The sequence below is a fragment of the Gastrolobium bilobum genome, unplaced genomic scaffold (genome assembly GCF_033153095.1).
Source record: "Gastrolobium bilobum isolate Gb01-03AN ecotype WA unplaced genomic scaffold, APGP_CSIRO_Gbil_v1 utg29511, whole genome shotgun sequence".
In the NCBI taxonomy this organism is placed as follows: domain Eukaryota; kingdom Viridiplantae; phylum Streptophyta; class Magnoliopsida; order Fabales; family Fabaceae; genus Gastrolobium; species Gastrolobium bilobum.
The window spans coordinates 22,656-48,576 of record NW_026898953.1 but is presented as its reverse complement, the minus strand read 5'-3'; the positions used below and the strand labels follow the sequence as shown (position 1 = coordinate 48,576).

The 25,921-nt window shown below is 35.6% G+C and overlaps 1 protein-coding gene across 2 annotated transcripts; it reads left to right on the top strand.

Annotated features, from left to right (window-relative positions):
- The first annotated feature begins 1,018 nt into the window (after positions 1-1,018).
- Positions 1,019-19,730, top strand: LOC133285733 (uncharacterized). 2 transcript variants are annotated; one of them, XM_061483001.1, is made up of 11 exons: positions 1,019-1,119; positions 1,199-1,274; positions 7,528-7,608; positions 7,691-8,206; positions 9,456-9,559; positions 9,640-9,715; positions 10,801-10,881; positions 10,962-11,480; positions 18,347-18,737; positions 18,855-19,012; positions 19,402-19,730. In XM_061483001.1, exons 1-11 carry the CDS (start codon positions 1,070-1,072, stop codon positions 19,669-19,671), a joined length of 2,322 nt encoding a protein of 773 aa, XP_061338985.1. In that variant the 5' UTR covers positions 1,019-1,069; the 3' UTR covers positions 19,672-19,730. The 2 variants fall into 2 exon arrangements, with proteins under 2 accessions (XP_061338985.1, XP_061338984.1); XM_061483000.1 differs by lacking the exons at positions 18,347-18,737; positions 18,855-19,012; positions 19,402-19,730 and adding an exon at positions 13,322-13,383 and having other exon boundaries at positions 10,962-11,544.
- Positions 19,731-25,921: the final 6,191 nt, after the last annotated feature.

Below are 25,921 nucleotides of genomic sequence, written 5' to 3'. Positions count from 1 at the left end.
AGCACATGTTGATTTTGTTTCCTCATTCAGGAGGAGATTTATTTTGATGTTATGTTTCTTAGTCTTTCTTGTTCAAGCTTGTTGCATATAATTTATATGCTCCAGCTCGAGGGGGGGTGTTTAGAATAATGTTAGAATAGTGGTTTAGAAGTCCCAGATCATGTATTTCTCATTATAATTCCTTTACTTTCAGTTATATAACAGAACGATCGTTGTGTAGTTTAAACACAACACCGATTACTCACAATCCTCTCAGATCTTGATATTTAACATAAGTAAATGTGACGACGGGTGAATTAGACACAATCCTATCTTATCCTTCAAACTTGGATGATAATTATTTTCAAATAACATTGTTTGGAAGGGAAAAGACATACACACTTATGACATGTCATCTTTTTAATGGGGCCACCCAAATGTATGATCTTACCAATAAGCATATCTGGGATAGAATATATCTAAAATTGTTGTTATGGGTGATAGGGATTGTGTGTAGTTATGGGTGATAGGGATTGTTTCAGATCAGAATATATCTAAAATTGTTGTTTTCAACATCCAGCTTTTGGGTTAAGGTTTCTGCCTCCTTTGTCATTTATTGCTTTTATTAAACTAGATTTCTCCATTTCTCAAAATAATTTTATTAAATTTTTAATGCTCCCAGATCCCCCCTTTTCAGACTTCTTACGCAAGAGTCAAGACTGGATTTAATAACAATAGTAGTCAGTATTATTTATAAGAAGCAATTATAAACATTCAAGGAAACTCAATGAGCAGGTTGACAAGTTGACACAGTTATAATAATTTTATATGTATACTTCTTTTTATCGTTGCTGCTAGTCTCAGAAGACACAATTTGGGGGGAGGGAGTTCCCATTTTTAGTTATATGGATGAGTAATAACATGCTTTGATTTTGTCCTTAAGTGTGGGATTTCAGAACATAAGTAAGTACATAAGCAGAGGTAGATCCTCTACAAGATTTAAACTTATAGTGTTTACATGATATTTTCTTTCCAGATCAAAAGTATAAAAGTCAGTAATGTTTCCTTGGGAGCAACTGAGAGAGACATTATGGAGTTCTTTTCTTTTTCGGGTGATATTGAATATGTTGAACTGCAGAGGTCAGTAAGTTACTGTGCTTGGTTTTAACTACCTTTTTAGAGTTTATTATACAAATCATAAGTTTATATATTAATGCAGTCATGATGAACGGTCTCAAATTGCCTATGTTACCTTCAAGGATTCACAAGGAGCTGAGACTGCAGTACTACTATCGGTAATCTTCCTGTCATTTATCATCAGTTAATATATATTTGTATCAAACATGGTTCTTTATAAAATAGTTAAGTATCTCATACACCTAATCTATTTTTCTTGGATTGACAACCAAAACATCATATATTCATTATTGAGAGTTTGAGACTTAGAACTATGGGATTGCTTGTCATCATCCAGAAGGCATTACATTTAGTAGACATATTCAGCATTTTGGCAAGTTAATGCACTGTCAGTGAATCACCTATATGGACAATTTCTATTTGAGAATCTTGGAGTGCCACATGGTCAGAAAATGTTAATCGAGAGGCTCTCAAAAGTCTCTTTTTGTTGAATCTCTTCCTTGCAACCACTAGAAAAGAAGATTTGTATATTATTTAATTGTATAATATTTGTACAATAGTTCTCTATTTAAAGAGACTAAAAAACTTAATGAGCTAAGCCAAAATACACTTATAGAGTATTCTAACTATTACAAAATAATAATAAAATAATTCTATTATTTGCAATACTTCCCCTCAAGTTGAGGAATGGATATTTATCATTCCCAGCTTGGTAGTAAGTTCTTGAAATCTATCATTAGGAAGACCCTTGGTTAAGACATCAGCCAATTGACGACCAGAAGGAATATATGGAGTAGTGATCAGTCCACTGTCTAATTTCTCTTTAATGAAGTGGCGATCAATCTCAATATGTTTGGTTCGATCGTGTTGAACTGGATTGTGGACTATACAAATAGTTGACTTGTTATCACAAAGTAACTTCATCGATCCTTCATATCTCACCTTGAGATCATCTAGAATGATTTTCAGCCATAATAACTCACAGATACCTTGAGCCATAGCTCGAAATTCTGTTTCTGCACTTGATCTAGCAACCACATTTTGCTTTTTACTTCTCCATGTTATAAGATTTCCACAGAGAAACATACAATAGCCCGAAGTAGACCGTCGGTCAGTCACGGATCTAGCATAATCGGCGTCTGTATAAACTTCTAAGGATAAGTTTCCTCCTCTTTGGAACAATAGTCCTCTACCTGGTATGCCTTTCAGATATTGGAGAATCCTGTCCACAGCTCCCAAGTGTTTCTCCCTCGGATCATGCATAAATTGACTAACAACACTAACTGCATAAGCTAGATCAGGTCTAGTATGAGCTAGATATATCAATCTGCCCACTATTCGTTGATATTGTCCTTTGTCAACTGGAGAGCTCTCATTTTCACTTCCTAGTCTGTGATTCTGCTCAATCAGAGTACTGGAAGGTTTACATCCAAGTTTTCATGCTTCTTTAAGGAGGCCAAGAACATACTTCCTTTGACAAATAAATATCCCTTGCTTTGAATGAGCAACTTCAATCCCAAGAAAAATCTCAATTTTTATTGTAAATACTAGAATTATTTTATTATTTTGTAATTTTGTAATAGTCAGTATTTGGGCTTAGCCCATTAGGTTTCTTTATTCTCTTTAAATAGAGAACTCTTGTACAGATAACGTACAGTTTTATAATACTGTTAGATATGATTAGTCTGAGTATATATGATTAGTCTGTAATTATCCTGATTGTATTAGGTCTGGGCCTTTCCTATAAGCCCATTAGAGTCTCTATATATTGTAACTCTCTGAATTAGATCAATACACAACATATTATTTTATATTCAAGTTGGTATCAGAGCGTTCGAAATCTCACCGCCTCCCACTTTCTTTGTAGTGGAATTTTCACATGTAGGTGGGCTTGTATGTTGTCCACCCTTCAAGCCCAGTGGGCTCTCGTGTGAGGGGGCGTGTTGAGAAATATAGTCCCACATTGGTTGTATGGGCAACTAATGTGGAGTTTATAAGACCTTGGGCACTCCCACCCTTCGAGCTAGCTTTTGGGGTGGTGACCTCAATGTTCTTAACATGGTATCAGAGTCTCGCCGCCCCCTACTTTCTCTTGTGGCGTTTCTTAGCACAGGTAGGCTGGGCCTATTGCATTGTCCACTCTTCAAGCCCAATGGGCTCTTGTGTGAGGGGGCGTGTTGAGATATATAGTCCCACATTGGTTGTATGTGCAACTAATGTGGAGTTTATAAGACCTTGGGCACTCCTACCCTTTGAGCTAGCTTTTGGGGTGGTGTATCCCAAGGTTCTTTACAAATACAAAAAATATTTCCTTCAATTTGGTATCAGAGCTCTCGATCCTGAGGGCTCTGCTTCCGCATCTACCGATTTTTTAAAAAAAGAATCCTTATATTTTGCCTCTCGCCGCTATTAGTCTCCGTCGGAAAATATTTCCGGGCGACCTTTTGGACCGAGAGGATCACCGTTCAATGTTCCAATCACTGTCATCGTTGAAATTCCACTGTTGACCGTCATTGACCGTCGTTGACCACCGTCTCTGGCGAGTTTTCCGCCGATCCAGCCACGGCTGTGACCTCCACGACGAGGCGACCTCCTCTGTCCAGGATCCACCTTGAGATCCTGTCCGACGCTCCCTCATGCGCGTGGAAGAGACGCGCCGTTCCTGGAGCTGCAGTGGCGCGTGTAACATCCCCTTCTCGAGCCGGTTCAATTAACATACATATGATACAAACAGAAACAGCGGAAGACTTAACTTACGAAAATACGAGTTAACTTTTTCTTTTTCAAATTAGGCGTAAACGAAAATCGGACAGAGTAACCTCTGTAAATCGGACAACTGGGGATTTTCCAATCCCACTCCCAAGAGTTCCTGATAGACAGTTTAAACAATATATATCTCTAGAAGTACCAGTCATGCAATTATACTCAGATACCCAACTATGGGCGCATGCAGAACCTGGCTCCGTGCCACTAATCTAATAGCATGCAATCCAATACATAACATAACTGAATACTACACAGTCATGTCATCATGCCTGAATACATAAATGTACATGTATCGAATATGAACACTATGCAACAATACATCTTTTCTAAAAATACGTCTAAAACAAATAGTCGCCTCCGGCCACCCAGAACTCCACATCCTCATAAAATCCATGGCCAAAGATCAATACAGAAATCATATCAGAACAATTCATATAACAAATGTGTTCACAGTCAATCCCAGGGGAGGACCCCAAGTGGGAATCAGTGTACATGTTCCCAAGGGTGGACCCCAAGCGGAACTCAACAAAACATATCATATTAACACATATCAAAGTAAACACATCAGAACAAAACATATCATATTATCATATAGCTCTATATGAATGCATCTATATCATATATCTCATACATATCATACAACCTGACCACAGTCCGTACACTATGGCGGAACACAAAGTAGGAGCGAACCCCATAAACATAGAGCTTACCTCTCAAAGCTGTATAGATGGCCTATCCAACAACCAAGTTACCAAGCCTCCTCTAATGTAGGATCCTCAACAAGACTCTTAGGCGCACCTAGAACGAAGGGGAAGGCTTACTTCAAGCTCCCATGGCTTCAAGCTCCATCAAAATCCCCATTATCCATGAAATTCAAAATCTTAGATGAGGAAGATCTCTCTCTACAGTGAAACTCACCCAGAAATACTGGTACCAATGGATTCCTCTCGAAATTTCTCACAAGTTTGGCTTTGGAACGGAGTGATTTGGAGGTCTCTAGCTTTCTCTACGAATTTTGGAAGGTTTTTATTCAAAACCTCCATTTCTCTCATTTTGCTCTCTGTATGACGACGAAGAAGAATGGGAAACAATGACTCCTACTCACTTAAGTGAGTTTATTTTTCTAGTGGGTATAAGCTTATCTATCTATGCACCTCCATTTATTACCAAACTTCACCCAATAGACTAGAATATTTTTCTAGTTACTTTTCTATATTTACTTTCACTTTTTGGATAACTTTATTTACCCGCATTTTTACCACTTAACTGTCATTTTAATTCCTCTTTCACCAAAGGTGACTTTATTTTTTTTCTTTATAATTATCCTTCAATATTAAATCTATAATAAATGTAAGGGTCATTATAGCGTGGAGCACCCTCTTCACGCCGGCCAGTACAGACCAGCTCGCATCCTCCTTCTGAGTGTGGATCTGTGATTATCTTGGGTTTTTGATTCTGTTGCAGCCTTCCCACGGTGATTCTTCTTCTCTTTGTTACTGTTCCGGCCACCTTTTTACTGTTCCGGCCATATTTGTTACTGTTCCGGCCTCCTGGTTACTGTTCCAGTGACATTGGACCTTTATCGTTATGACCAGTCAGTTTTTTAGCAAATTTTATGTCTGGCGTTGAAGATAATCCGACAAATCAGTCACCTGTTACATCTTCTATGGCTTCTCTTAGTCCAAACGATCTGCCTACTCTCCATCAAAATTATCGTCTCAATGGAAAAAATCATTTGCAGTGGTCTCAGCTGGTTCGTACAATTCTCAAAGGGCGTCGTAAGATTGCTCATCTTGAAGGACCTGTTATTGCCAAAACAGATCCAAAATTTGCTGATTAGGATGATGAAGACTCTCTTATTATGACATGGCTATGGAATTCTATGACTCCTGAGGTTAGTCAACATTGCATGTTCTTACCTACTGCTCTTGAGATCTGGAATATTCTTCATCAGACCTATTCAATAAAACAAGATGCTGCCACTTACTATGATCTAAGGAACAAGATTTTTTCTACCAAGTAGGGCTCTTTATCTGTGACAGAGTATTATGGAAATCTGAATGGATTATGGACTGAGCTAGATCAGTATGAGAGTTTGAAAATGGAGTGCAGCAAGGATGCAACCACTCTGGCTTCCTCTGTTTGAACGAAATCGGATCTTTGGCTTTCTTTGTGGCCTCAATTCAGAATATGACCCTATATGTGTTCTTGCGATTTCAATGTTAATTCTTATGTTCAGAACTCTAATAATATGTATTTATATGTGCCCAATAGAGTTAATAGCCGTTGGACATCTAAAATTTTGAATTACTTAAGTTATAAGTCACTTCTGACGGCAAGTATTTGATTACTTTTCGGGGAGTATTCAAATAATTTTACAAACCCATAAAGTATTTGATTACTATTCATCAGGTATTCGAATACTTCTTCAACCCATAAAGTATTCGATTACTTTTATGCCGAAATCAGTTTTCATGCTGGTTTTTGAAATCCAATGCATCTAAATGATTTCCAGTGACTTCTAAATGATTCTAAGTGACTTCTAACATATGTATGATCATGTCTCACACTTATATAACAACTCTTGAGTTGTATGTGACCTTGTATTCATGATCAAATGAATGTGTCTTCTATATGAGTTTTTTGTCTATTTATGTAAATCTCAAGTTAAAGCTCAATAAAATCAATCCTATAAGTTCTATGACTCTAAACGAACTGTATAATCAGTAAGTACATGAGTCTTCATTGTCTTTCACTTTGTCTTCGTAGTTTGAGTCTTCTAGTACTTGATTTGTTTTGAAAACTTTGACTTGAACTTTGACTTTGCCAATTTGAGTCTTCTCTTCAACTTTGCACATTGTTATAGACTTGTTGTGCCTTTTAGGACTTGTTGTCATGCCTTATATTGAGAGCATCCTTGTTGTGCTATGTTGGTGCTTTATTATCATCAATACTTCATTAACCATAGTCTTCATGACCTATGTTTCAACATTGTTCACAACCTGCTATATTGTTAAATTCTATTTTGGTCAAAGATATATTGATCATCACATTGGTCCTAAACATATATGTGCTACATCAAATTACTCTTTTAATGTCACATTTTTTGTATAAAATTGGCCCTAAAATGACATCGAATTGTTAGAGAATAATATAAACCATTAGAAAAGGCCCTCACCCAACAACTTAAGTTTTTGGGTTGAAATGGTTCTTTACATGGTATTAGAGTTTCAGTGACCACAAAGTCACGGGTCTGATTCTCACCGCCGCCCACTTTCTAGTAGAATTAAGTAAAACACAAGGTAAACAAAAAATTGGGTCTCTGCAATATCTTCACTTCAAGCCCAAAGGACTCTTGCGTGAGAAAATGTGTTCGAGAATAATATAAACCATTAGAAAAACCCTAACCCAACAGCTTAACCTTTTGAATTGAAATAGTTCTTTACACGAATTGATCCTAGATGGGCGAAACTAGTTGCTTTGAATATCATTGAAGGAGCAATTTGATGTCATTGATAAATGGAGAAGCAGTGTACTGTCATGTATATATTTGGTGGACTAAAATGGGTGTTCCATCGTTCCTATATTGTAGACATTTATATAACCTGTAACCACATCAAATTTAACGAAGTTTGAATATATCAGGGGGCAACAATAGTTGATTTGTCAGTTAATATAACTCCGGATCCAGATTACCGTATTCCAGCTACTGCCTTGGCGTCATCTGTAAGCTTTGCAAAGACCCTCTACTTATTCTGCTTTAAGTAACTAAACTGTTTTTGCTTAACAACTGTGTGATATTTTTCAGACAACAGTGGGTAAAACTCCTGGTGGTGCTGAATCTGCTTTATGGAAGGCAAAGGATGTGGTCACCAACATGCTGGCCAAGGGCTTTATCTTAGGTAAAGATGCTGTAAACAAAGCAAAGACTTTTGATGAGAAGCTCCAAATAACTTCAACAGCCTCAGCAAAACTTACATCTTTTGACCAAAAACTTGGACTTAGTGAGAAAATAAGTGCTGGTGCTTCGGTTGTGAGTGATAGAGTTAGAGAAGTGGATCAAAAGTTTCAGGTTTCAGAGAAAACCAAATCAGCATTTGCAGTTGCAGAACAGAAAGTCAGTACCGCTGGGTCTGCTATAATGAAGAATCGCTATGTGCTCACTGGGACTTCTTGGGTAACAGGTGCTTTTAATAGGGTTGCTAAGGCAGCCGGGGATGTGGGACAGAAGACAAAAGAGAAAGTGGAAAACGCAGAAGAGGAACATAAGCGAAAAGTAGAAGACCAGTTTGCACAGGTCCTTTCTGAGTCCCCAAAAGCCGCAGTAAGTGAACTGCACTCTTTTAAGACTGCTCCTGTTCAGGGTTTGATCCTTTGATTTGTTTCTTGTACATACTTTCTTTGAAATTGCTTCAAATTGTTTCCATATTAGTACAACTTGGTCTCAGTCCATATCGGAAGTGAATGTAGGACAGGTTTTACTAGTTACTTGGACCAGTTTTCTTATATAATTTTCTTTCATAACATAGTACATAATATTCCATCTCTATTATTCTATCTATCATTCCTCCCGTTATAGCTAAAATCCCTTCAATTTCGACGTGGTATCAATGCGGTACCATCCTCTGTGACCTGTCCTGCCACTATTTTGCTGCAGAGTTCTCTAAAATCCAGAGCTCTACATTGTTAGAATAGGAAATATAATATTTCCTATTCTAACATACATCGACTATATTTTTATGATCATGTTCTTCCTTCCAGTCAGCTATCTAGCATCTTACGCCGGTCGCCGGCCATCTTCCATCAGCATTGCTGCCAGAAAAATTTTCTAGTGAGATTTCAGGTTCTTTCTTAATGCTAGCATCGCATTGAGGGGGATAACTTTGTCTGAATTGCTGCCTGGCCCATTTGGCCTTTCTTGCGGTTGTAGCCTGGCCCCATTGGTTGGGTCTTGTAAAGAACCTTGGAATACACCACCCCAAAAGCTAGCTCAAAGGGTGGGAGTGCCCAAGGCCTTATAAACTTCACATTAGTTGCACATACAACCAATGTGAGACTATATATCTCAACAGGTCTCCTAAGTTTTCGTGTGGTTGAAGCTTGCATTTGTTGTTCTTTAAGCTTTTGGGTTAAGGTTTCTGCCTCCTTTGTCATTTATTGCCTTTATTAAACTAGATTTCTCCATTTCTCAAAATAATTTTTTAAAATTTTTAATTCTCTCTGATCCCCTCTTTTCATTCAGACTTCTTACGCAAGAGTCAAGACTGGATTTAATAAGAATGGTAGTCAGTATTAGTTATAAGAAGCAATTATAAACATTCAAGGAAACTGAATGAGTGGATTGACAGGTTGACACAGTTATAATAAATTTATATGTATATTTCTTTTTTTATCATTGCTGATAGTCTCAGGAGACACAATAGGGGGAGTTCCCATTTTTAGTTAGATGGATGAGTAACAACATGCTTTGATTTTGTCCTTAAGTGCGAGATTTCAGAACATATGTACATTAGCAGAGGTGGATTCTCTGCAAGATTTAAACTTTTAGTGTTTACATGATATTTTCTTTCCAGATCAAAAGTATAAAAGTCAGTAATGTTTCCGTGGGAGCATCTGAGAGAGACATTATGGAGTTCTTTTCCTTTTCGGGTGATATTGAATATGTTGAACTGCAGAGGTCAGTAAGTTACTGTGCTTGGTGTTCAACTACAATTTTAGAGTTTATTATACAAATCATAAGTTTATATATTAATGCAGTCATGATGAACAGTCTCAAATTGCCTATGTTACCTTCAAGGATTCACAAGGAGCTGAGACTGCAGTACTACTATCGGTAATCTTCCCGTCATTTATCATCAGTTAATATATATTTGTACCAAACATGGTTCTTTATAAAATAGCTAAGTATCTCATACACCTATCTTTTTTTCCTGGATTGACAACCAAAACACCATATATTCATTATTGAGAGTTTGAGACTTAGAACTATGGGATTGCTTGTCATTATCCAAAAGGCATATATTTAGTTGACATATTCAGCGTTTGGCTAGTTAATGCAGTGTAAGTGAATCACCTAAATGGACAAATTCTATTTGAGAATCTTGGAGTGCCACATGGTAAGAAAGTGTTCATTGAGAGGCTCTCAAAAGTCTCTTTTTGTTGAATCTCTTCCTTGCAACTCTTCCTTAAGTATGGACAGGGTTCTTTTGAGGATATGCATCCTTCATTTGTCAAAAGTTGCTTCTTGTGTAATGGGTCATACATGTTAAGCTTCAATCTTCATGAATAATATACGATGAGTTGATAACATTGTTCACAACCTGCTATATTGTTAAATTCTATTTTGGTCCAAAGATATATTGATCATCACATTGGTCCTAAACAGATATGTGCGACATCAAATTACTCTTTTAATGTCACATTTTTTTGTATAAAATTGGCCCTAAAATGACATCAAATTGTTAGAGAATAATATAAACCATTAAAAAGACCCTCACTCAACAACTTAAACTTTTGGGTTGAAATAATTTTTTACATGGTATTAGAGCTTCAGTGACCACAAGGTCACAAGTTCGATTTTCACTGTCCCCCACTTTCTAGTGGAATTAAGTAAAACAAAAGTAAACAAAAATTTGAGCCTGTAAATATCCATGCTTTAAACCCAAAGGGCTCTTGCGTACGAAAATGTGTTAGAGAATAATATAAACCATGAAAAATGTCCTTATCCAAGAGGTTAAGCTTTGGGTTGAAACTGGTGGCATTAAATATCATTGAATGTGATGTCATTGATAAATGGAGAAGCACTGTAATGTCATGTATATAATTGGTGGACTAAAATGGGTGTTTCCTCGTTTCTATATTGTAGATATTTATATAACCTGTAACCACATCAAATTTAACGGAGTTTGAATATATCAGGGAGCAACAATAGTTGATTTGTCAGTTAATATAACTCTGGATCCAGATTACCGGATTCCAGCTACTGCCTTGGCATCATCTGTAAGCTTTGCAAAGACCCTCTACTTATTCTGCTTTAATTAACTAAGCTGTTTTTGCTTAACAACTGTGATATTTTTCAGACAACAGTGGGTAAAACTCCTGGTGGTGCTGAATCTGCTTTACGGAAGGCAAAGGATGTGGTCACCAGCATGCTGGCCAAGGGCTTTATCTTGGTTAAAGATGCTGTAAACAAAGCAAAGACTTTTGATGAGAAGCTCCAAATAACTTCAACAGCCTCAGCAAAACTTACATCTTTTGACCAAAAACTTGGACTTAGTGAGAAAATAAGTGCTGGTGCTTCGGTTGTGAGTGATAGAGTTAGAGAAGTGGATCAAAAGTTTCAGGTTTCAGAGAAAACCAAATCAGCATTTGCAGTTGCAGAACAGAAAGTCAGTACCGCTGGGTCTGCTATAATGAAGAATCGCTATGTGCTCACTGGGACTTCTTGGGTAACAGGTGCTTTTAATAGGGTTGCTAAGGCAGCCGGGGATGTGGGACAGAAGACAAAAGAGAGAGTGGAAAACACAGAAGAGGAACAGAAGCGAAAAGTAGAAGACCACCAGTATGCGCAGGTCCTTTCTAAGTCCCCAAAAGCCGCAGTAAGTGAACTGCACTCTTCCAAGCCTGCTCCTGCTCAGGGTTTGATCCTTTGATTTGCTTCTTGTACATACTTTCTTTGAAATTCCTCAAATTGTTTCCATATTAGTACTAACTTTATCTTAGTCCATATCGGAAGTGAATGTGGGACACATTTTACTAGTTACTTGGACCAGTTTTCAGTTATATAATTTTCTTCCTTAACATAGTAAATAATATTCCATCTCTATTATTCTCTCTATCATTCCTCCCTCTATAGCTAAAAATCCCTTCAATTTCAACATGGTATCAAAGCGGTACCATCCTCGGTGACCTGTCCTGCCACTATTTTGCTGTCGAGTTCTCTAAAATCCTGAGCTCTACATCAACTATATTTTTATGACCATGTTCTTTCTTCCAGTCAGTTATCTCGTATCTTACACCAGGCATCTTACATCAGCGTTGCTGCCAGAAAAATTTTCTGGTGAGATTTCAGGTTCTTTCTCAATGCTAGCATCGCATTGAGGGGGAGAAATTTGTCTTGATATCTACCTGGCACATTTGGTCTTTGTCGCAGTTGTAGCCTGGCCCTATTGCCTTATGTCCCATTCATTCTTTGGTTGGGTCTCTTAAGTTTTCGTGTGGTTGAAGCTTCCATTTGTTGTTCTTGATGATCTTGGAGGAGAATATTTTGTTCTTGTTGTGTACTTGCTTACTTGGATATTCCCGCTTATGGTTATTCTAGTGAAGTCTCTTCTTCTTTGGTTAAGCAATATTTCAACCAGCTCTTCATGTCGATGGTCATTCTAGACATACATTTTCGCTGATGGTCATTCAGCGAAGTTCTTCTTCATTGGTCACAATATTTCAAACAAATCTTTGGGTTGATGGTCATTGCAACAGTCTTGTTGAGTTGTCGTTTTTAGCATCCTCGAGTTGCCTTTCCAACAATGATGATTTATGGGAGCCTAAATCATATTATTCAGTTATTTTTTATTTTTTTCAAAGGATTTATATATAGCAAACTTATAGCTTACTAAGCTTTAACTTAAGAGGGAGTGTTAGAATATTTAGAATATCTTCAATACATTGTATAGTATTAAGATTATATTTTAGGAATTAATGTTTATCATGTTGTAGGAGATAATTTTATCTCGTACTCACATATAAAAGTGTGTGGGATCCATGTGGGGCAATGTGAGGAGAAGAGAGAGAAAAAGAAAATATAAGCCGCACAAACTTTTATATGTTTATAGGAGATAAATTTATCTCTTACAACATGAGAAACATTAATCCCTATATTTTAATATAGTTAAGAGTATTCTAGAGGATCTCTTATTATTAGTTTTCCTATTTCTATATTGTTGTAAATATTAGAATTTTATCTATTTATTTATATTAGCTAGAATACTCTAGAAGTGTATTTTGGGCTTAGTCCATTAGACCTTTCAATACTCTTAAATAGAGAGCTCTTGTACAGATATTATACGATTCAATAATATACAAATCTTCTTTTCTAGTTGGTATCAGAGCTCTTGATTTTGAAGGCTTTGCTTTCGCAAATCACAGCCTTTAAAAACCAAAACCTATTTGCCTCTCGTCGCCACAAGGCCGTCGTCGGAAAAAAATTTCCGGGGACCTTTTGGCCTGAGAGGATCGCTGTTTCACTCTGTTTTCTCAGATCTATCATTCTACGGAGGTTTCTTTTTCATTAGATGATCGGAACAACTCAAAAAAATAAAAAAAATAACGTATTGTTCACTGGTATTGTTCACGCACACTGTTACTCGACACTGTTCGCGCGCACTGTTCAAGTGTACTGTTCATAAAAAAAAGCATAAGAGAAATTTATTTTATTTTACAGTTCATCGGCACCAGCCACAGGAAATTTTTTCCAGCCCTTATCATGTCGGACGTTGAAGATACTCCAACCAGTCAATCATTTGGTACACGCTCGATGGCTATTCTTTCTCCAAATGACCTCTCTCCTGTTCATCAGAATTACCATCTTAATGGGAAGAATTATTTACAATGGTCCCAACTTGTTCGTACCATCCATAAAGGGCGTCGTAAAATTACTCATCTTGAAGGAACTGTTCCTACCAAAACAGATCCAAAATTTGCTGACTGGGATGATGAAGATTCTCTTATTATGACGTGGCTATGGAACTCTATGACTCCTGAGGTTAGTCAACATTGCATGTTCTTACGTATCGCTCTTGAGATCTGGGATGTTCTTAGATAGACTTACTCAATGAAGCAAGATGCTGCCACCTGCTATGATCTGAGGAATAGGATTTTTTCTACCAAGCAAGGCTCTCTATAATAGAGTATTATGTTATAATGAATGGGTTATGGCCTGAGCTTGATCAGCACCAGCAAGGATGCAGCCACTCTGACCACCTCCATTGAACGCAATAGGATCCTTGATTTTCTTTGTGGTCTCAACTCAGAATATGACCCTATTCGAGTTCAAATTCTTGGTAAGGAAAAATTACCTTCTCTTTCTGAAGTTTTTCACACTGTCAGGGGTGAAGAAAGTCGCAGGGCTGTCATGATGGATACCAAAGTGTCTGAAGGATCTATTATCCTCTCATCTAAAGTTACTACTCCAACTGCTTCTGATTCTGAGCCCACTGACGAGTCTGCTTTGGTCTCAGCTAAGCCACCTGCAAGGTCTTTTCCTCCTAAGCCTAGTAAAGAGGGGCGTTGGTGTAACTATTGTAAAAGACCAGGTCACACAAAAGAGACTTGTTACCGTCTTCATGGAAAACAACAGGTTCAGGAGAAGCTTGGTAAGTCAACCTCACGTGGTTAGTCCTTCTTTGCCCCCTCAGACATTTCTCCTGTGAATGAGACCTCACAGATGCCTGGTAAGTTTACTACTATTCGTCATGAGGAATTGAAACGACTTAGGTCCATATTTGAATCTCTCAATAAGCCTTTTGGTACTGGTACTTTGGCTATGATTGGTAAGAACTCATGCACTCATTCTTTTGTTGCTTCTTGTACTGATTTCAAAACTTCATGGATTGTGGATTCTGGTGCTACTGATCATATGACTTGATGCACTGACCTTTTTCTTTCTTATAATCCTACTGTTGGTATCTGTACTATAGCCGTAGCTGATGGATCACACATATCAGTTGCAGGTTCTGGTAACATTAAAATCCAATCCTCCTTGTGTCTCAAGAATGCTCTCCATGTTCCCCAACTTTCTACCAATCTCCTTTCTACTCATAAGCTTACTACAAATTTGAATTGCACTGTAACCTTTTTCCCTGCTCATTGTCTTTTTCAGGATCTCACCACGGGGAAGACGATTGGAGTTGCTAAGGAGCAGGGTGGGTTGTATTATCTGGTTCCAGACTTTGCTGAGAAGGTACCAGGGATCAGACTTTGATGACTCGTTAGTCTACTTCAGATTCTCTTATTTGGCTTCATCACAAGCGCTTGGGTCATCCTCCTTTTAGTTTACTTAAGTCTATGTTTCCGTCTTTGTTTGTGTCTCAGTCTGTTGAGTCTTTTAATTGTGATGTCTGTCAGTTTGCAAAACATCATCGTGTATCCTTTCCTTCTAGTGAAATAAAAAGTATTGAACCTTTTACTATTATTCATTCTGATGTTTGGGGACCTTCCAAAGTCCCTAATGTTTCTAGTGCTAAATGGTTTGTCTCTTTTATTGATGATTATACTCGGATAACATGGATATTTTTTATGAAAGATAAGGCAGAAGTGACACAGTTGTTTATTCAGTTTTATTATATGATTGAAACTCAATTTGGTAAAAGTATCAAACGCTTGAGATCAGATAATGGTAAAGAATATGTTAATCAACATCTTTCCCAGTTTATTAAAGACAAAGGAATGACTCATGAGCTGACATGTGTGGATACGCCTCAACAGAATCGGGTTGCTGAAAGGAAAAATCGACATTTGCTTGAAGTCACCAGAGCATTGTTGTTTCAGACATCTGTACCCAACTCTTATTGGGGAGAAGCTGTATTAACTGTAGCTTATTTGATCAACCGTTTACCCTTCCGAATCCTTAGCCATGTAAGTCATGTTGATCTCATGACTTCTGTATTTCCTTTTGTTCCTATTATGCAGAGTCTCTAGTCTCGTATCTTTGGATGTGTTGCCTTTGTCCATGTCCATAAACAGCATCGGAGTAAATTAGAACCTAGAGCCCTTAAGTGTGTCTTCCTTGGCTATGCTCCCAACAAGAAAGGATACAAATGTTACCACCCTCCAAGTCATAAATTCTTTGTCTCTATGGATGTTAGTTTTCATGAATCTGAGTCCTACTTTCAACACCCTCAGCTTCAAGGGGAGAACAGTATAGAAGCTTAATCCATTTTCTCTGAGTCTGAGTCTCCCTTTCTGTTGCCTACACTTATTACCCAAGTTGAGAAGGAAGACTTAGTTGCTAAGACTGAAAATGGATCTAAATCCTCATGTGACATGCCTCCTATTGATCGACAAAGAGTACGCAAAACTGGGACACCTGAACTAGTGTATCAAAGGAAGAAACAACCCACACTGCTCCATCAGCAACTGCAATCGCCTGAACCGCTGGTAAGTACTTAATACACTACTTTTATTCTTGAGCCTGATATTAATTCTGATGACTTGCCCATTGCCCATTGCTGCTCTCTATGAGCATAGAAGTTTTATTACAGCACTTGACTGCATTTCAATTCCGAAATCAGTACATGAAGCATTAAAGGATGATAATTGGGTTCAAACCATGCATGATGAGATGAATGCGTTGGAGAAGAATAATACATGGGAAGTTGTTGATAGTCCAAATGGAAAAAGGGCAGTAGGGTGCAGATGGGTGTATACTCCAAAGTATAATTCTGATGGGACTCTTGAGAGATATAAAGCTCGACTGGTAGCCAAGAGGTTCACACAGACCTATGATATTGACTACGAAGAAACATTTGATCCAGTGGCCAAAATGAATACTGTAAGAATTTTATTATCTCTTGCTGCTCATTTTAATTGGGATTTGAAACAATTTGATGTGAAAAATGCCTTCCTCAATGGCGAATTAGAAGAAGAAATTTACATGGAGATACCACCAGGATTTAACTCTACAAATAGAGATAATAAAGTTTGCAGATTGAAGAAGGCGTTGTATGGCTTGAAAAGATCCCCGCGTGCTTGGTTTGGAAGATTTATCAAAGTTATGCTTTCAGTGGGATACAAGCAAAGTCAAGGAGATTATACCCTTTTCTTTAAACATTCTTAGGAAGGTAAAACCACTATCCTCCTAGTTTATGTTGACGATATGATTATAACCGGAGACGATATAGATGAGAAATGTGCTTTGAGAAAAAGACTGACTGCTAAATTTGAAGTTAAAGATCTTGGAAATCTGATATATTTTCTTGGGATAGAAGTTGCTGCCCTCACCCACCAACTTAAGCTTTTGGGTTGAATTGGTTCTTTACATGGTATTAGAGCTTCAATCCTCACCGCCCCCCACTTGTGGAATTAAATAAGCACAAGGTAAATCAAAAATGAGCTTATGCAATAATCTATGGAATTCAAGCCCAAAGGGCCCTTACGTGAAGGGGTGTGTTAGAGAATAATATAATCCATTAAAAAGGTCATCACCCAACACCTTAAAGTTTTGGGTTGAATTAGTTCTTTACATGGTATCAGAGTTTCATGTCGCGGGTTCAATTCTCATCGCCTCCCATTTTCTCTTATGGAATTTTCTTAGCACAGGTAGGTGGGCCTGTGCATTGTCCACGCTTCAAGCCCAATGGGATCTCGTGTGACGGGGCGTGTTAGAAAATAATATAAACCATTAAAAACCCCACACCCACCAGCTTAAGCTTTTGGGTTGAATTGGTTCTTTACATATATATTTTATGATTTGTTTCCTTTTTTTTTTGTTTCCCAAGGTATCCTCCAGCCGGCAGCCAAAGACTAATCCTTTCGAGGCGGGAGATCACATTAAGTGGGTAAACCTCTCCCAACAAAGCATTTTCCATACACACGGCCAGAGATCGAACCCCTGTCAACATGCTTAAGGAACCCAGCTATCTACCAACTGTATTGGGCTTTTGTTGGTTATGATTTGTTTCCTTAGTTTAGAAATATCCTATCTAAACTAAGGAAGGTTTTCGCCACTATTTGGATGAGACTAATCCCTTTTGTGACGTAGAGCGGGAAGGTTTTTGCCACTATCCTTGTAACATCCCGTGTACATCGGTGTATTAACTAAGTACTTAGATATTTTAGGGTTTCACCCACTTTACATAATTGCACTTTTGCTCCTATACTTTTAATATTTGCACTTCTAACCCAAAAGTGACTTAACTCAAAATTTTACTTTTCAATTAATTAGCCCTTTAGTTACACATTAATGCTCAATTAATGCCGCTTAATTACTCGGGTTATTATAATCCCAAATTTCTTTGCCATCCTATTGAAGGATTAATTCTTTGTCTTTTGTAATCACATCAATCATTCCATATGACAACATAATACATAATATTCCATCTCTATTTTTCCCTCAATCAGTCAGTCCTCCCTCTCTAAGTCCCTATAACTTCAACATTTTCCTATCTCAAAATGGGAAAAAAAAAATGCTTATTAATTGCAATTTATATTTTTTAACCTTACCTATATAGATCCTAGTTTTACATAAATCCATATAAGCTGATCCATTATTTTATTTTCTCTTGATGAACATTTGCATGCAGATGCTTTTTGATACTTATCAGTAATTCATTATCACAATAGTAAGCATTAATCTTGTCTAATTGTGGCCTAAACAATATCATGCTTAGTTTGACCTTGCTCCTGCACTGTACATCCATATCATGTGCCCTTTTTTTCTTTTAATTTTGTCTAACGTCTTCATTTTCAGGTGGTGGAATCTCCAAATTATAACTCCAATAGCAGAAATGCTAAAGCTTTTTCTCCCATCAAGAAATTTCTGATGCAGTCTTATTATGACAGACATACGAACTTACATGATTCAGATTTTGAAAATTTCATGTCTCAAGAAGTCCCTTTTGGTTTGTGTGATGCGCTTCCAAATAACCATAATTTCTTGTTGAGACCGTCAGTTCTAAAGCGCAATCTTATTGGTGAAGGTTCTCATCGATCTGTGTCGACATTAATCAAATTTCAAACCCAACAGTCGAAGTCTTTGTCTGAACTTTTAAGCTACTCATGCGAATTCATAATTATAGAAAGACTGTCTTCTGGTGTTTTTGCTGATCCATTTGAATTACAACGTCTTGTTCAGCGTGGTGGTAAATACTCTTCCAACTGATTTTCAGATTTAAAGAAAATATGGGACAAAAGTCCATGTTTTTAATTTCCAGGAATATTTCCATGTTTCTTCAAGTTAATAACACTGTTTATTGCAGTGTTCAATGATATAGCTGTTTTTGGTGATACAAATCTGGAGCTGCCTTCATTCTTGTCCAATCGTTCTGCTGTTGAAATCCACTTAGATGTTGACCCAAATATATTGCTAGAGCCAAGTGATATCAAAATAGAGCTTCCATTGCATGCCAGATATCAAGTAAGGTTATTATGTTTCAGTTTATATCATAAATTCTTAATGCCATTTTCAGCTAAGCTTGCCCTTTATATTTATTTGAGTCTAATGTTACGCAAAGGAAGTAGGGTATGTATCTTTTGAAGGCATTATCATCATATGATGATTTCTTCAACCTGAGATCAAGATATGCGAGTATGTAACAATACACCGTACCTAATTACTTTTATTATCCATTAGTGCTATACGTTGTAGTACTATACTAGTATTAGTATTTCTATAGGTTTGTCAATTTGCAAGAACAAAATAGGTGTGGCTTGAACAATATACTACATTAGTATAACTATAGTTTGTCCTTAGCAAGTACTCTACATGATTTCATCAATTCCTATCTTTACCACTTCTTTTTGCAGCCTCTGAATGAAAGCGGCTACTCCACAGTTGAATTTGGTGCACCGGATATGTTAGTGCGCTGCAGCACAAAGGAAAACGTGGAAAATCGCAATTGCTTCTTCAAATTGAAAATTGATGATGCTAATCTATACGATGCTGGTATTGTTTGGAGTATACCTTCTGGAAGAAAGGTACATGCTGAAATTGTTTCCGGAGTTACATTTATTGCAGCCTTATTATCAACTCTTGTAATTGTTGTCACGTGTTATATTATTCTAACAGCAGATTGAGCAAAGATTTAAAACAATCTTAAATGTGTTTTCATATGTTTTTTTTTTTTTTTAATTCAGTGGCTTTTCTCATTAGTATTTGTTATATTTACTTATGTATTTTCTCAATAGTCAAAATGAGAAAAAAATTGCTTGATATTTTATTTAATTAAACATAACAGCAGTTCTTTCTGAATTCCTGGTAGGTGGAAAAGAAAAAACGGTGTGAACTATTTTTATTTTTATTTTTCATACTCGTTATGTTGTGCAAGTGTAAAATAATGTTCATTTCCTAACAACCTTGGACTCGTTCTTAGATGGGACATCTCTTTTAGTATTCTAGGAGTATCTACACCCCTTTTAAAAATTTGGGATTTAAAGGGAAATAAAAATAAAAGTGTGGATGTAAATGGAATAAAAAAAAAATTATTTAGAAAAAAGGGTATTAAGTTTGATATTCCTGTAATACTAAAAAAAATCCCTTAGATAGATTTTACAATCACCCGCTAGACATTTTATGTGGGGCGCTTGGGTACTAAAATCAGCATTTAATATGTGCAAGTTTGTGTGTTATTAAAAATTTATCTCGGTAAAAAAAAAAATTATACATATTAATAGTTTATTTGAGTAGTTATAATAGGTAACGTTAAGCTACTTGGGAATTTCCCATGAATAATAAAGCTAAGCATTGAGATGGCAATTCATTAGTAATAAGTATTGAATTTGGGTAATAACTTCAAGAGAAACACCATGAGAAACAAGGTTATGTTTTAGGACAACAAATCATAGACAATCTTCCAAGAGAAACTTAGTTTCACAACACAAGCCACAATGGTGAAATAAAAATCAAGTTAAAGCTCTTATGGTATCTACTTTTTAGAGTTAATTCTTTATGCTTGTGTATAATTATGTTTTCTTTCATGAACTCAACATTTCATAATCTCTCAAAATTGCAGGACTCTTATACAAACAATCTTGGCATATTTTTCTAACAAAGGAAAATAACCAACATGCAAAATGGGATAATCCTTTTTACAAAAGCAAAAATGTGCATGAAATTATTTTTTGACTTGAATTAACTTTCATTCGTGAAATTCATGTATAAGATCACAAAGGTTAACAAGATGATTTCAATTGTTTTGGCATGTTTTGAATACGTTTTAACCTTATAAATATATATTTTTTTTCAAGAGTCAATTATATGCTATTATATTGTTAGGAAGTATTTGAAAGTGAAACAAAGTGAAAAAAAATGTATTTATAGTCATTTTTCACTTGCTTTCAGGAAAATATTCAGATACTTTCACGGAAAAAAGCAAATATTATAATACAAGTAGAAAAACAATTGAATACATTGCATCTAGAATATATAAAATGACTATAAATATGTAGTTTATGATTATACACTATATATACACTTCTAACATCTTTTAAACATGGGAAATGCATTTGTTATGATACATGACAAATGAATAGTTGTTATGTTAAGAAAAAGACAAATTATATAATATTAAAAAAATAAAAGAACACATTATTCAATGAATTTATCTTGTCTTTTTTTTAACATAACAACTATTCATTTTGTCATGTATCATGATTTCCCTTTAAACATATGAGTATCATTTGTACATATTTTAAGAGTATTTTGAGAGTTAAAAAAACTTCATAAATATTCATAAAGATCGTGTACACAAATACATCAATATTGAACTCCTATTCAGGGGAGGAGTCAGGTGACTGCGGGTGGCGGCCGACACCACCCCAGAAAAAAAAAAAAAAAAATTGAAGAAATTTTTTTATATAGAAATGGGGACTTGAATGAAAAGACATACCCGACAACTGCTGCGCACAAAACTGGTTCATATGTACACTTCTTGTGGGTCATTGGAAGAAGCTAGAAAAGTGTTTGATGGGTTACCCTGTTCGAGCGTGTATCCATGGAATGCGTTGCTTGTGTGCTCAACACTTATTCAGAGATGAGGTCTTTGGGGGTTGAGTTGAATGTGTACAATTTCTCCAGTGTCATCAAGAGCTTGAAGACTCGTGCCCTTTTGATCAAGAATGGTTTGGTTGATAGCTCCATCCTCAGGACTAGTTTGATTGATATGTACTTTGAACGTGGCAACACCATGTGTTTGAGGAAATTTCTGAGAGAGATGTTGTTGTGTGGGGAGCTATGCTGTGCATAACAGCATGCAGAGGGGAGTATTGGAGTATGTAAGGTGGATGGTAGAGGAAGGAGTAAAGCGGCATTCAAATTAATTAATCTATTAAATGTATATCATAATCTAATTAATCCATCTCTGAAAAATAAAAATTACCATTCAAATTTTTAAAACATACATTTCGTTAGTCAAATTAGTCTCTGCACCCTTTTGCTCAATAATTTTTTTAATTAAAGGAATGTATGTTTTAAAGACATAAGTAATAATTCTCATCTTTCAAGAACTAATATGATATATTTTAAGAATTAATGAATCTATTTAATCACCTATTACTCCATGCACGTACGTGGTGTAAAATTTATCTTGATCATAAGTAAATTAGTAGTATCAACCAGTCCCAGTGAACTACTAGTGATAAAACCACAACATTCAGAGAAAAGAAGGAACTCTCTCATGAAATTGCTGATTAAGTATTCAATGAAGCAAGAGCCATGCAGAATTACACTAGCCTTAAACTACAAGTCATGTATCCATGACCTTGGCAATGAAGATCTAAATATTTGGGGGAGCAATATTTTCTCCATTTTGCCTGATCTAAATATCCATGACCATAGCCTCTGAAAACACCTAATTTACATGCTTCTCATCCCTCTTCTACAACTCTTTTCCTCACAGCTTTCAATAAAGCTGCACCTTGAGGAGTTTCACTGTTTTCCGTTTCACATGCCACCTTGTCTATTTCCTCAGCTCTTTCTTCAAGTTGATTCTTGGCTCCTTCAGAGTTGGAGGTGCCTGCACAATCATTATGCTCACTACTTCCCCACCATTTATTTGAAATAGTTTATAAGCCTTCTGATGGAAACTCAAACTTAAATTCATCCATTGTTGTCATTCCTTTGGTCAACCCTGAGTTAGGCGATTTCTGTGGACGCCCACATAACCTCATCTCTCTATTAGAGCAAGAGTTGGTGGATTGTGACAAAGGTTATAACATGGGATGCAATGCAACGGAGGTTTTATTGTAAAAAATGGAGGCATTGATACAGAAGAAGATTACCCTTATCGTGCTTGTGATAATACATGTGATCCTAACAGAGTATATCTCGTTTATATCATCATTTGAGCTCTTTTCTGAGATATATGACAAAATTTGTGTTTGGATTAGTTTGTCCTTAAATAAAAATAGAGATTATTCCATAGAATTTAACCAAATCCAAATGACAACTAAAATTATATATATCTCATAATCAAGATATCTTAATATATATCATAATCTAATTATAAGCTTTTTGTTTTTTTTTTTTTCCAGAAAAATGCTCGTAGTAGTAAGGTTTCCATTGATCTTGTCAAGCTTTTTTTATTTTCACCCCCTCTTGTTAAAATTCCTGACTCCGCCACTGCTCCTATCATAAAATAATAATATAAGGTTGTCAAGCACTCAAGAAACTTGGTGGTTAAAAGATTTTTAAGCACTTGTGGAGCTTAATAGATTATAAAGTTCCAAAGTACTTAAAAATTTGGAAGTTATAAAGTTTTTCAAATAACGGTAAATCTTGACATATAGTTGAAGAATCATTTGAGCATCTTGCAATCTAGACATAGGTCACAAGTCAGGTGATTGAACCAAATAAAATGTGTTTGTATTTTTTTTTTTTTGGAGTTACCCAACCCTAATTATCTCTTTGAGACGAGTTGGCTCCCTCCGGTATCCCCACGAGCTTCGACTCTTTGAGCCGGCTATGGAACTAATCCGGAGTGCGGGGGAACAGTGATGGCTAAAGGTTCAGCCCCCTCCCCAAGAATGCATGTGTTTGTATTCTTCCTATCCCTTAACTCTTATTTTCTAACACTTTATTTATTTCTTATATCTTAGATATGTTGGAATAAATTGTATAATTGTGAAAGATCATGTACTGTGGTTTACTTGGATATATTTCTAAGTCTTTCACATATTAAAATTTACATGAAATTATAATTTAGAAACAAAAAAAGGAGTATTTGTAAAAAAAAAATTAGTGCTTAATTCGCTCTCCCTTTAAGTCTGAAAGTCATATTCCTAAAAACTACATGATTATGTTAAAATCACTTTTTTAATTACGATACGTAAAAATATATTTCACTACATTTCAAATTCATTTTAAATTAATATTAATTTTACAAAATTAAGATAGTCATTAAAAATTCCAAGTCATTTGTAACACCGTTTGGTTAGTTTTCTCCGTTGATGGACGTTGATAGCGGCAAGAAAAATCAGTTCACAGCAATATTTTCGAGTTTTTACTGAAGTAACAACCTATCTTTGACCGTTTTCATATATATATATATATATATGGGAAAAATATTTCTCAATGAGCTCGAAATAAGTTTATCTCCGGCTATCTCAAAACTACGTCGCTTTATTTATTTATTTTCTTATATTAATTGATTCACTTTTGAATGGTTATGATTTCCTTTTTCTCTCTCTTCCTTTATCACCGTTGATCTATCTTTGTACGGTTATGATTTAGTAACCGGAGATAAAATTATCTCAAGCAGCTTGAGAAACGATAAGCCCTATATATATATATATATATATATATATATATAAAGAAGGTTATACTTACAACATTTTTTTTACAACCTCTTATAACCATATCTTAACACCGTTGATTTCCGCCAATCAACGGTTATGATTTTCACAAATTAAATTCATTAATTAATTATTAATTCATAATAAATGATAACCATTGATTGGCGAAAATCAACGGTGTTAAGATATGATTGTAAGATGTTGTAAAAAAAAAGGTTATAAGTATAACCTACCTCTCTCTATATATATATGGGCTTATCATTTCTCAAGTTGCCAGAGATAATCTTATTTCCGACTACTAAATCATAATCGTACAAAGATGGATAAATAGTGATAAAGGAAGAGAAAGAAGAAGAAAACTATAACCATTCAAAGGTGAATTATTAATATAAATAAATAAATAAATAAAACGACGTAGTTTTGGAGTAGACAGAGATAAAATTATCTCAACCTGCTTGAGAAATATTTTTCCCTATATAGATATAGAGAGATACATTTACTAATTTTTTATTTACAAACTACACTATGTATTTCTGAAAGTACACTAGGTTACATTATGTACTTCCAGAAATACATAGTGTAATTTACAAAAATTTATAAATCAATCCTTCTCATATATATATATATATATATATATATATATATATAGGATCAGGATCATTTCACACCAGTGTAAGTTACACTCTCAATCTTATCCGTTGATCCCACTTATATATATATATCCTTCAATACCAAGTTGAAAAGTCAAGGCAAGGAGTGACTTTCGCAGTCAGATTTTTTCACAATATTCAAGAGCGTATCTTTTTTTTATCTATTTTATTTTTAAAAGTAATATTTTTAAAATCACCAAAGCAAAATCAATTTTTTAAAATTATTTAAAATAATAATATTTTCAAAATAAACAAATTCTTTTAACATCAATAATTATAAAATTGATTCTTTTAAAATTATTTTTATAAAAACAAATTTAATAAAATATAAACTAAAACCCTACAAAGACAACGACGAGGACCAAGAAAGTGCCGTTTAGGAATACTCTAGCTGTTGTCAGAACGTAGTTGCAAAGAAACAAATAATATAATTACAAGATAACTTAGCAACTACGGTTGGATACACATTGCAAATAAAAACTCCGAAGGAAACAAAGTTTGTAGCTGCTAAAAGAAGACATCTACAGACTACCAGTAGATTACAAGGTCGCCATCATCGGAATGTACCTGGCAGAAATTGCCAGGAAACTCAAATAAAGATAGTGATATTCATTGGAATTCGACCTCTACGTTAAGCGATATTACTACTACATAATTTATAAATCTTGTTTTCAATTTAGAGGAACTGACCAATCATAGAGGGGTCAATTTTACCTACGAATCTAAAAAGGGATGGATTACCGTTTAAAAACGAAATTTAAGTACCAACAGCAATTTTCCACCCATCCCTTGCCATATCACGTTTTCAGCTTTCAAAAAACACAGATGAACAAGTTCACTCAACATAGAATAGAAGTGTTCATTATGACTAAAAACCAATTACCAAC